General features: G+C 36.2%; 1 protein-coding gene across 4 annotated transcripts in view; it reads right to left on the bottom strand.

The window, feature by feature from the left end:
- PTPRQ (protein tyrosine phosphatase receptor type Q) overlaps positions 1–13,466 on the bottom strand; it is a 125,851-nt gene that overhangs the window by 56,778 nt on the left and 55,607 nt on the right. For all 4 annotated transcript variants that reach the window (XM_039704215.1, XM_039704216.1, XM_039704218.1 and 1 more), the window contains 6 exons: positions 8,323–8,488; positions 7,559–7,849; positions 7,048–7,323; positions 6,114–6,265; positions 4,765–4,906; positions 2,891–3,160 (listed from right to left, as the gene is read on the bottom strand). In XM_039704215.1, coding sequence (XP_039560149.1) covers positions 2,891–3,160; positions 4,765–4,906; positions 6,114–6,265; positions 7,048–7,323; positions 7,559–7,849; positions 8,323–8,488 — 1,297 coding nt within the window. The remainder of the gene's footprint in view (positions 1–2,890; positions 3,161–4,764; positions 4,907–6,113; positions 6,266–7,047; positions 7,324–7,558; positions 7,850–8,322; positions 8,489–13,466) is intronic.

The following is a 13,466-nucleotide window of genomic DNA, read 5'->3' as shown; positions in this document are numbered from 1 at the left end:
ACAGCTATAAAACTGTTTCCATTCCCATCCATGAATCTCCAATTCCTAGTATCCAGTCACTACAAAACAATTCATGCAAACACACAGCTAAGGAAATGTCCTAATAATAACTAGTTTGTTGTAAATATGACTAAGCAACAACAAAGCAAGAAAGGGTCAGTGCAAAGGTTGTGGCAAAAAGTACAGTCCTTCACTTAGGAAAACTCCCAGGGATAAGACACATAAAACAAATGTTGTTTGTGTCTTATCAAGTCAAAATAAAGACTGGTTTGGGGTTTTTTCCCTGCTAGCACAACTCCTTATAACAGGCATATAAGACACTACCAGTCGCTCACTAAAACCCAGACTTAATCCACAGTTTTCTTAGTCTTTCCTCAAGGACTAATTAATATCCAATCACAAATTTCTCAGAAATCCCAACAATTAAGTTTCTCAGGTGTCAGGCTTCTTTTACAGTGCTAGAAGCCTTTCCCCCATCCTCCAAGATCCAAGGAAGTCTCCTGTTCTCCTGTGTTACCAGAGGGTAACGTTCCTCCTATGCAGCTATCTACAAGTCTGAACTCTATCCCCAGGTTCAGTCTTGCTCTGGCTCTGAGGGTTGGCTGCTCAGCAGCCATGGTGTAAAAGAAAGCTTTGAATGTTCTAGCTGCATTTGAGAAAGGTCCAGAAGTGCAGGAACACACACATCTAACATCGAGCACAGCAGCTCAGCTCACTACATTATTTCCAGCCAACACTGTAAAATGTTGTGTAAGAGTATGCTCATGTCTAATACTTAAACAATGCCTTTGCCTTTCTAAAATTGGATTTTGAGCCCTGCTGATGAACAGAAGTTTCTGAGCAAACGAGGACAGATGGATCAGGCATAAGTTTTAAATTGCCTGGGTTCTGGGACAGAATGGGACCATCAGGGATCACAAACTGGCAGCATTTGTGGGGGAACTGTTGACAAGGAAGCCAATTTAGACAGAAAATGTTCATCAGAAATGTGTATGAATGTGCCACGTCATAGTTCAAATAACAGATGTGGCCAGGCTTTAGTGGGATAGACTGTATCATGAGGCGGGGCAGTCATCAAAGTACAACCCTGGCTATTTTCACAATGTTGGCCAAAATATGCCAGCAAGGGGCTTGTCCTCATTTGGAGCTCATCCATTTGATCTGGTACCAAAGCAGCAGTAGCTCAGCACACAACACAGATGTGATCTATATTAATTCAGACATGCACATCCACAAGTCTAATTGTAAGAAATTTGGAAATCAAAGCTCATAATGAGAGACCAAGGCTTTGTGGACAGCAGGGATCCAGTGGAGGTGTGTGCCACTCAGGAAGCTAGGAACAGGAATTCTAAGAGTAAGGGTTAGTCTGATCTCCTGAAAGTTTGGTGTCTGAACCAAGTCTGCATAGGCAAGCTGCTCCCATCCATTTGTCATTCTGAACCAAAACCTTGCTCCTGACACAGAGTCTTGTGCTTATTATTTGACAGATCTGAGAAAATTCACTTTTTCAGCTGAAGTATATATGAGTGCTGCAACTCATCTTTTAAGTTATTAAAAAACTTAGGAGTAAAGTATTACAAAAGCTTAGGTTTGGTTTCTAAGCTTCTGAGGTACAGTAGTGTTCTTCCATCCCACCCCTGTGTTTTCTAATTACCCAGCTTTTTTGAAATAGAGACCTCCTAAACTCCATTGCATAAATTAATCTCACTTAAGAGAACACAAAAAAAAGAGCTAAATGCAGTAATTTCTCCTGTAATTTAGAAGAAATGTGAAATCTTATCTGGATGGTTCTTGCTTAACCTATTTTTTTTTAATTTTTATATTTAACTATCACCAAAGAAGAAAAAAATCCCAAGAAATAGTCCCAAGAGTAACAATCATCCCTGATTGGAGGACTCAAACAGGCCTTTGTTTCCTGGATTCAGATTTGAGCTCCTCTCCACTTTCAGTTTGGAGGATAGGTACACAGCTATTCACATAGAACTAATTATATTTTGCAAAGAATATCATCTCCATGTTTCACATGTCAAATTTTAATTTTTATATTTAACTATCACCAAAGAAGAAAAAAATCCCAAGAAATAGTCCCAAGAGTAACAATCATCCCTGATTGGAGGACTCAAACAGGCCTTTGTTTCCTGGATTCAGATTTGAGCTCCTCTCCACTTTCAGTTTGGAGGATAGGTACACAGCTATTCACATAGAACTAATTATATTTTGCAAAAACATCTCCATGTTTCACATGTCAAGTGAGAGCACTACCAAGATTAGGTGAAGTGTGAAGTGTGTGTATGTGGAGAGAAAAAGGAAGACAGACTTTGGGTAACAATTTTTTGCTTCAGTCCCAGAAAACCTATCTATGTTTTCCTTTGCATTTAGCTCACAATTTCCCGTCTTCTTTTAAAAAAACCTACCTATGAAAAGTTATGACAAAGTTTGCTTGTAGAGGCTAAATTCTCAATTTCCTGAATTCTGAACAGCTTTATTGCTATTGAATTCATACCATTGTCTGCTAGTAAAAGCAAAACAACAAAAATTTCACTCCTAAAATTTTTTTCAGAGATACAGTCTCAAATCTGCTAAATACACTAGGAATGAGGCAGATATTATACAACAAAAAAATAATAGGTGATCATAAATTAATAAAATAACTATTCAAACTCACACAGAAAAAGGTGTTCTCACTGTGCTTTTAAAAATGGCAACTTATTCTCATCACTAGGTGTGTTCTAAAACAATAGAAAGAGGAAGCCCTGTTTCTCTTCATTCACTATTAGCAAGAAATATAAACAGAATGATTGAACTCCCTGTATTGAAAGTTTTTTCATACCTGCTTGTTTCATAGTCATAATTTGAATTAAACAAAAAATTAACTTGAATAATTATTTACCTTTTTCTGGAAGTGTACTGGCATTGCATATCTGTTCTTCACCATCACCAGCAGATGTTGCAGCTTTTATTTTTATTTGATAAGTAATGTTGGAAAGCAGATTTCTAAAAGTATGCAGTGTATCATAAGATGAAAAATTTGTAGAATTTCCTTCAATTGCTATGATGTAATGTGTAATTATGCCATTGGCTGAAGCAGGAGGGTCCCACTGCACTAGGATCGATTGCCAACTCATTGCGATACAACGAATGTTCTGTACAGCATCTGGCACTTAAAGGACACACAGGCACCAAAGATTAACATGCACACACAACTGGAATTGTAATCACACAACAGTAGCATTAGAGAAGCAAACCCAGTGTTCATAGCAAGAGTCAAACACTGCAGTGTCAGACAAATTAATAAAAAAACACATTGAAAGAGCAAAACTATGACCTTGTCCTCATTAGATGGTTACTTTCCAACTGCTATGAATGTGACTGATGTTAGTACTTGAGAGAGAAGAGGCCATCTATCTGGCTTCTTCCTAATTGTGGGCTTCAGTTTTGTTTCCCCAAAAAAACCTTTTTGCTCATATTTCCCTACGTTTTATTAAATGCAGTGTACTAGAACATATACAGTATACATACTGTATATACCTACTCCATACACATAGCAACACCATCAACAGCAGAAGTTCCTTATTTATCTGTTTTCTTATAAATCTGTCAGCCTTATTTCTTTCAGGCACTATATTACATTTCTCTGTACAGAAGTCACTGGGCAGATTTCAGAGCTTTCATATAAATTCTTTCAATTTATTGTTTCCCATCTATTTGCTGGTAGTGGTAAAAGAAATTTTTTTAATGCTCATAAAATATAATGAAGGTAGAAAATACTAAAATCACTTTGAAAATAGAGATATTATTTATGAACAATTGGTTAAAGAGACATGAAGAAAGTACCACAAGTATGGAATGTCAGTGATGAATAGAAACAACTGATGGATGACCATGGCTTTTGAAGAGGACCACCTTCAGCTGCAGGAGTCAAAGAGACAAACTGAACCAGCTCAGTGATGGTCCAGATTTCTGACGGTGTTGTAACTCTTTGGTACAATAAACTGCAAAACTCTTCCCCAGAAACTCTTCTTTACCAGTTCTGGAAAGAATCTTCACTGGAAGCATGATCTTGGCAGACCTGTAGTCATCATATGGGATCTTTTTCTTTTGAGGTGTGCTCCCTTTGCTAACAGTGTAGAGGAAACTGGGAGCCCTGTAACCCATGTTTGTTCCCTGGCACTGACAGCTCTTGCAGAGCTTGGGGGTTGCTCTGATGTGGTAAAGGAGATACAGTTTTGCACAACAGCCAGTTTCACAAACCCACAGGCTCTCTTTAGTGAATGTTATGTATTTCAATTTTAGTGGCTATCTTCCTACCTAAAATAAATTCTAAAAAAAAAAAAGTTAGAAATTTCTATTTGTCTAATATAATTTCCAGTTCATTTGCCAATCTTTTGTTCAGCTGCTTTTGATACTGCTAATGTTTCAGTTATTTTCATAGAGATCTGAATTTTTGCTTTGATCTCCAAAGACTGATACCTATCTAATTTTCCTCCCTTTATCTGTGCTGCTATTAAAAGATTTATAGTAGCCATGTAAGCCTCTCATTTCAGATGAGGACATTTTTAATTCTACACTTCCGAAATCAGACTTCAAACATAGTCTACAATAGGAATGTGAATCGGTGCTACACAGGCAAGAGACAATGAGATAGTGTTAGGTTATGTTTTCTTCAGAGAGAAGAGGAAGACTTGTGTTCAAGCATAAAAGGAAAACAAATATAAATATATTTAAAACTCTCAGAACTGCAGCTTAGAAAAAGTCATATCTAACCTGATTCCATTGTTGTAAATTGGACAGCATTACTGAACTGATTGCCATTCCCAAGCTTGGTAAATGCAGAGACACTGATAAAATAGGGGCTGTATGGTTCTAATCCAACAATGTTTGCCTCATGGTTTGAACCTGAAATGTTCTTAGGGAAGGAAATATTATTAGTACACAATTAATCTCTAGAAACATTGTAGCCTTCATCTTGGACCTAATGAAATGAACAGAAGCTTTCCAGCCATTGTTTTGCCTCTTCCACTCTGAGTAGCTCGCAGTCAAATACTGAAAACTATTTCTAGTTTCACATCAACCCCTCTCACCTTCTACTTTCTTACAGATCTTTGGTGGTTTCTATGAAAACCCAAAGAATTTGTTTTCAAAGGTAGCTAGCTGTAGAATCCACTGTTCCTTTTTCACGTGCACATTGTGGCCTTCAGGCATTATAGAAGAAACTGGGATGATGCCAGCACTTCCTCCCACAATGGGGAATAACAGCAGACCTCACTGCAACACTGTCTTTTCCTGCAGCTTTTACAAGCATCTCAGATGAACAGGGCTCACTACGTAGCTGCTAAGCTTGAGATGCAATCCTGACCTCAGCTTGCTGCCTTTGCAGCTCATGGAGCATTCCTTGAGGCCACCCAAGCAATCAGATTTAAGCCTTGATCAAATTTTGTATATCATAAAATTACAGATTCATATGGTTTGGGTTGCAAGGAGCCTTTAAAGACCATCCAGTTCCAACCCCCATAATGTGAGCAGGGAATCTTCCATAAGACTGGGTTACTCAGAGCTCCACCCCATCTAGCCCATTTCTATAGTATCTACTTCAATTACAATTTACTCAATTCTTATTCAATTTTTTTTTAATGGAGACCTCTGAACAGTTTTTACTATTTTTTAAGATGGAAAAATTTTTTGAATCTTGAAAGTCCATAGATACTAAACAGTTAAACAAAGGTAGACACAAAGCAATTAACTTCTGTCATTTTCTAACATCAAGCTTACACTAAAATACCAAGATTAATAAATCTCACTGTTAATGAAACATTAGAAGCTCAAAGCACATTAAAATCAAACTATTTTTCTGTTTAACTTGAAAAATTGAATTGCAGATATGGTGGGAAGGAAAATTCAAAGCACATTAAAATCAAACTATTTTTCTGTTTAATTTGAAAAATTGAATTGCAGATACGGTGGGAAGGAAAATAAACTGTCTTAGCAAATAGGAATTTATAGGTTCTTCATAATTCTGGGAGCAAAGTAGACATTTAAAATATTTGCCATCTTTTCTTTTCCTAAAGCATGAAAAAATACTTTAAAAGATTATACACTCTTAATTATAAACATACCCAAAAATATAGTTTTTCAGTGTTGTTTTGATAAATCTTAAAATTATATCTCATAATAACACCATTTGACTGGGGACTTGGATCCCATTTTAGCCACACAGAATCTGCGGTGTAGTTGATAATGGTCAAATTCTGGGGTGGAGCTAATGGCACTGCAAAAGAGAAATGCTATTGAGTACCAAATCACAAATACTCCAGGCAAAACAACACATGCAGGAGAGCATAGGCACTTTTGTTAACATTTGTATCTGAGCTCAAGCTAACAGTACTTCATTGCTAATTCAATCTTTTTTCTTCCTCTTTGAAATAAAACAAATTCCATTAATCCAGTATACATGTTTAGACAGTAAGGGATCTTAGAAGAGATCTAACAAATCTATTAATCACTTAAACATCCCTACTGTCAGAACTAAAATATTCGTCAGAAGTCATATTACATATATGACTGGAATGGGATATCCTTTGCTTCCTACACCATATATGGAGCACAACTCATCATATATTTAAAATATGTATAATTTACCATGCAGGGGAGAGGAGGTCCATGTACAGGAGAACTGTGTGAATGTGTCAGAAATATTTCCATGTTTTATCATTTATCAATTACATGGGAGGATGAAGAGAAAGGTACTCTTGTTTGCCTCAAAATCCCTGACACTTTGAAAAGCATAACACATTCCAAAGGCAAAAGATATTTCTTCATGGAGTTATTTTTGTAATCCTATGCAGAATGTGACCTCCTTTTGAGCACTGTGGCAGGAGGAGGAGCACTCAGGAAACACTTGCCTTCCAGTGCTTCCTTTGTCTGAAAGCTCTTCACTCACAGACCAATGGAAAATTAATCCTTCATATCAACAAGTCTGATGCTCAGATCTAAGATGGATGCTGCAATAGACCTGATATTTTGAAGCTGTTTATAATTGAGTTTGCTCACCTGACTCATCTGTGTAGAACTGAAGAAAAGCAGATGGACCAGGTCCTTTTATTGTTCTGGCAGCTGCATAAATGCTGTACAATGTGAATGGCAGAAGGTCTTCCAAAATTATAAAATTATTTGTGGTAGAGAATGAGTTATTCCTTTCTGGCCCAAATAGATTTAAATCATAATGTATTATAATACCATTTGGCTTAACAGGAGGGTCCCATGAAAGCATAACTGAGGTAGTTGAGAGATTTGAAAATGTTTTCATTACAGGCGCTGATTCTGGGACTATATGAAGAAATAAGAAAGGGAAAAACAAGGATAAACTCAGAAAAATATGATTTACAATGAAAAATTCTATTTCACAGTCTTAAAATAGAAATGTGTGGTAGTTGTTTGTGTAACTGTATTACAAAAACACTTTAAGTGAAACAAGAAAAATAAACATTTTTTTTCTTTTAGAAAGTTATTTGGGGTTTTTTTATACATTTCCTTAGGAATTAATAAAATATCTTAATCTTACCATCTTCATCAGTTCTTATATGAAGATTTAGAGTATGCCGTTCAGAAGCTCCTTTATCAGTGGCTGGTGTGATTTTCAGAATGTAATCAGTGTATTTCTCCAGATCATCAAAAATTATGCTTGTGTTGTGAGTATGGAAAGATAATATCTTACTGGTTCCCAGTTGCATTAAACTTAGAGAAACATGAAAGAAGACTAAGCCATTTGGCTGGGATGGTGGAAGCCAGCTTACATTTACAGAAGATGAGGAAATGTTTTGATAGATCAGATTTTCAACAAAACCTTCTGGGACTATGAGAGATAATAAGCAAAAAATTAAATGCATGGATTACAGTAATAAAACATTCAAACCCCAACCAGAAATAACTGTTCAAAATATAATTAGTACGAAAGTGTCAGTTGTCACATTTTTTACAATTTTTAAAAATAATTTGTGTTTCAATATCAAAAGCAAAATTGTTGAAGGCATATATGAATAATCATTTCTGTTAAACTTGTTTAGGAGAACTCTTAATTAAAGCTTAAGACAATTTTATTGCTTGTATCCACAGAGGCTTGTGCGCTATGTTCTTAGTACTTCAAAGACACAGATCAAAATTCCTTCCTTGCAAAGATAAATACTGCAGCATTGAAAACCACATTTAATGGTCTTTATTTAACTTTGCCATCATAACAGTACATTAATTTTTAAGTTAGACAATATTTAATAAATATTTAATAAAAGCACTGATATACAATGAGCACTAAAAAAGTTATTAACTTACTATCCTCATCTGTATACACATCTATTTTTTCACTGGTTTTGTTTCCATCTCCAAATGCTGTGCTTGCAGTTAACCATAAAGTATAATGGCTGTATTTTGCCAAGTCATCCAGCACTACAAATGGAGACGCACTGAGGTTGCTGTCATTACCATAACTTGTGAAATTCTAAAGAGAGAAATAAAAGAAAATGTTACCACTTAAAATGGTTTTTATTCATTGATTTCTCTTTCTAGTTCCCCATTTAGCCATCACCACCATCACCAGCAGATGTGATTGACCATAGCACTCAGAAGACATAAACCTATGTTTTGACTCCTAATGAGTACTGATTTTTTCTGAAATACTTGATTGTATGATGTTTATTTATACTCCTTGTAAGTACTGCAGAGTACATGATTGGCTTCTTCTGTTGTTTGTAATTGTTGAATGCCAATTCAAGGATTAAAACTGTAATATTGCAGTGTGCTTATCCATATTTCATCAAGAAAATGACAAAAATAATAGCATCTGCTACTTGTTTATAGATTACATGAATCACACATGCCTTGGCTGCTCCTTATTAATCAAATAAAAAGATTTCTCTCTCTTTAATCTATTTTTATGAGAGTAGATTTTAAACTTTAAACTTTCAGTGGCAGAGATCTCACTGCACCCCCTGATAAACTGTTCCTTTTGTTAGTTGTCCCTTGGAGTAACACCATGCCATTATCTCTATGGAAATGTCTATAGTGAGTGCACCATGTTAAACTGAAGACATCAACAGAATTTTTTTTTCTTTGTGCATTTACTTGCTACTGAAAGGATAGCAGCAGAACCTAGTCCCACTGTCTTTTGAACTATATAAAAAAATGTCATCAATACTGTGACTACAGCAACAAGTTAGTGCAGCAAAGATCAGCACCTCTAAGGAGGCTATTCCTGTTTAGAATCAACAATTTTGGAAGATGAAAAGAAAAAATATAAAGCTTATTATTTATGTAAGTTCAGCTATACCACATTAGTTGAATCAATTGAAGTTGAATGTGTTGAATCATCCACTGATTTACAGGAACCTGACTCAGATGATCCAACACAGTTTAGTTCATGGTTAGAAAATTATTGAGAAGATATTTAGCCCACAAACACATTCAGCTCAAGCACTGGGTAGCAAGTCAAATCTTCACTGCTGATTCAAAGAGCCCGTAGCATTTCTCTCCAGCAGCCACATTGCCTCATAGAGCAAATGGCATGGACAGCACTTCTCAGGACCAAAGAAATCCTAACTTTTCCACATAGCAATATTTTCAGGATGAGCTGGATTTTGCCCAACCCCCTGATGAATTCCAGCTATTTGGCCTGCTCTCTATTTTTGGTGTTAGATCAAATCCACACCCTCCACTTTAAAATGCAAGTTAGCTTTCAAGGAATTTTTTTTCTGAAAAAGAGAGGCTGTGAGAGCAAACTTACTAAAGCCTCTACTTTAAAATGCAAGTTAGCTTTCAAGGAATTTTTTTTCTGAAAAAGAGAGGCTGTGAGAGCAAACTTACTAAAGCCTCTACTTTAAAATGCAAGTTAGCTTTCAAGGAATTTTTTTTCTGAAAAAGAGAGGCTGTGAGAGCAAACTTACTAAATCAAGAGAAAGGCAACAGAAATATTTGGGTATTACAATTTAGAAATACCGTATATAAGTACAGGAATGCTAAAACTGCAGCTGAAAAATGGATTACATTTCTCATAAGGAATGTTCTTACTGAAGAAGTCATTGTGATATGCTTTATCACACAGTTGAATCCATACTGTGCAAACTGATAGTTCAGTATGCAATTTTGATGTCTGCCACCAGTACATATCAATTTATATATCTAATTCAAGACTTCACCGAATTTTTTTATGGGCGAAATATTTTTCTTTTTGCAGAAAACAATAGGTGATACTCTCATTCATTTCCCTGAGATATTTGCGCCTGTATCTGAAGACCTGCAGTTTTGCCTGCAGTCACTAGTACTGACATAAAATAAATAAGTAAACAGGTTGTCAATGAAAACTTAATCCATTGTTTTGAATGCAGAACAGAAGCTCCACAAATTGTGAGTACAAATTTTTGTATCCACTCATTAACTGACCATAAGCACACTGTCAGTTTTGCCAAATAGATTTGGTTATGTCAACATCAGTCAAAATACAAAATATTCCACCTTAATAATAGACTTTCTTCTAGAAGTAGTTTGGATTTCATACTAGCTTCATACCTAACTGAAAAAGGCTGGAAAGTGCTTTGTGTTACATTTGGTAAGATACAGGAAACAGTGGATCAGATTCTAAGGTATTTAGTTAAACTTTCTGATACACAAGCAGGGTATGACAGAAAACATCATCTGGCCCAGAGGAAGCATTCTAACATCCTCTTGTTGTTACTATTATTATTATTATTGTTAGCAACGATTAGTAATTTAAAACAACATGTAATAATCAGGGCTTTTTAAAATAAGACCTTAAATAATTACCTGAGTTTTCAAGGTAAAATGTCAAGACTACCTCATCAAGTTTTGATCCTAGATTTAATGAGAGTTTATTGGTATGAACAGCTGAAAATTCAACTCTTAGTTTAAAAAGACCTTTACAATTTAGTCAGCTGTCTGACAGTTAAGGACTCAGTGAACCAACATGAATAACAGGGTTTTGGTGGGTCAACAAATACTATTTTAAGAGGTAGTTCCTTTACTGTGAGGAGCCCAAGGAGGGGAGATATCTCAAACTACTGATATGACAAAATATTAGGAAAAAAAAGGAACACATAATTAAGAGAAACAGTGAGCAGGAAGAGCTGTGTGGGTACAAACTGAAAAAAGATGAAACCTGTACTAATTGTACCCTGGGGATAGAACACTTTAGGAAGTTTTACAATTAACTGTGGCTGCAGATGAAAGCAAGCAGCTTAGGAACTTTGGCTACAGCTGAAGAAATTCTTCCTTCTGTCCCTTTCTTCATCCATACATGAAAGAAGTTTTGACATAGCAAAGTATCAGATTATTAAAAGCAGCTACATGTAAGCAATACACTCAAGCCATGAAAGTGTCAGCAGAAACTGGGATCTTCTTCATCTCAGGAAGTGGCAGACATTTGCAGTGGCAAAAAGCTGTAATTAGCTGCATAAGGAAAACAGTGATGCTCTCCTTCACTGTTAGGCTTTTACCCCTGCTCTGTTTTCTTCTTTAGGTTCCTTGTATTGCATTCTTGTTTTGAGTCAGAGGATCACATGCTTGTCTCTGGGAATCAGGTGAAAGTGGTGACACTGTGAGGGCTAATCCCAACCATCCTTCAAGGAGTGTAATATTCACTGTTCCAGTACAAACCCAAGTGAAGTTATCTCCTTTTTGTCTTCTGTACCATTCTGAGACCAGCTTTTTTTAAATTTGTGGTGTATTGTAGGGAAGTTCCCCTTTTTATCCCTACTTTGGTCATACCGGTGAAAGAAAATGTTTGATTGTTAAGTACTACAGGACATTGTTTTCATCCCTTGTCTGGATCCCAAGGGTAGACCAAGTTGAATTTCACTCTGAACTGTATCCAGTCATATTCATTTTGCTTTGCTTGAGGTGGAGGTTGGATGATTTGGGGTCAGATATTCAGTTGCTAGAAGGATCACAGACTTTTCTCAGTCCTTGCCCCTGGTTCCCCTGTTTGGCAGCTTTCATCTGTACTGAAATTCCTACACTGGGGAAATTTATTTATTTATGATTGGTCCTTGCCCCTGGTTCCCCTGTTTGGCAGCTTTCATCTGTACTGAAATTCCTACACTGGGGGAAACTTATTGAAGCAGGTATTTATGTTTTTAATTAGCACCTTTCCACTTTCTTGGTAATCAAAACAGAAGTATATAGGGATTGAATAACAGAGTTCATCCAAGCCAATTTATTTATGATTGTAATTAGCACCTTTCCACTTTCTTGGTAATCAAAACAGAAGTATAGAGATTGAATAACAGAGTTCATTCAAGCCAATGATATATTTCATAGATTCATATTTAGCCATGAGAAAGTTACTTCCATTGAATCTGTGATTTATTTCCTTGATAGGACTGAGAGTATGGGCATTATGATTGCTTCAAGAACCAGGCAAGGCATTGTGGAACAAAACTTGCAAAGCTGCTATTGCAAACAGTGCAATCTTGAACTGTAGGAACCCAGCAGTGTCACAGAGAAGTGAGGTGAAGAAGAGGTACAGTGTCATGTCATCTATGAAGGAAGTACTCTTTGTCAGCATACATGTCATATCTTTACTGCACTGGGACAGGGTATATACACCCAGAAGTAGCAATTTCCCTAGATCTATGACAGCAAAAAATGAAAGAAAAAGCTGGCCTGGAACCTAGCCTAATGCAGGTGATGGTTTATTCTAGTTGGCTACCAGCCATTCCTCCCTCTCTGACACATTTTCTTTTACAACTGTCAGCATCCCCATAGAAACAGCCCACTCATCTACCCAAATCCTTAAATCTAATCTCCATCACTAAATATTTCCTTCTGTTATTCTGGTCTTGAACCTTAGGTCTGAGCATCCCAGGCCTTCTGACTGGACAGCTGCAGTGTTATTTTTCATGTAGACCAGTAAAGCAAAGAAACTATAGATTATTTCTCTGACTGATGAAGGTACATAAATTTTCCCTTTTTGACAGAAAACTCAAATTTCTGCATCAAGTCAAGGAGTAAACTGTATCTTTTATCTCAGGTCTTTTTTTGTATTTGGGATTTTTTTTCCTAAACAAAATGCTTCACTCTGCAACAAATAACTTCCTAGTTTTAACATATTAATAGTCAGTGGTTTATATTAATTAGGTTTTAATATGTTTGAGTATTTTGAGAATGTGTGAGAAGTGACAAATTGAGACAACAGAATAGCACAGACAATGATAAATTGAGACAACAGAATAGTTTAGTATGACTTCTGTATCTATTTCAGGTTATGAGAGCATTGGGAGATATTAGTTTGCTTGATATTCTTCAGCAAGGGTGTTTATTCAGGCATCTAGAAGTTATGCTTTAAGACTTGAACCTCTGACATTATGTCCTGACAAAGAAGCAGAGAAAAGACTGGTAGAGAATGGCTGCCCACAATGTGAAAATGTGAAATGTGAAAAAATCACCCACTTTTTCAATTCTCCTGT

The sequence above is a fragment of the Passer montanus genome, unplaced genomic scaffold (genome assembly GCF_014805655.1).
Source record: "Passer montanus isolate IOZ18808 unplaced genomic scaffold, ASM1480565v1 scaffold17, whole genome shotgun sequence".
NCBI lineage: Eukaryota > Metazoa > Chordata > Aves > Passeriformes > Passeridae > Passer > Passer montanus.
This window is presented reverse-complemented; position numbering and strand designations above follow the sequence as displayed.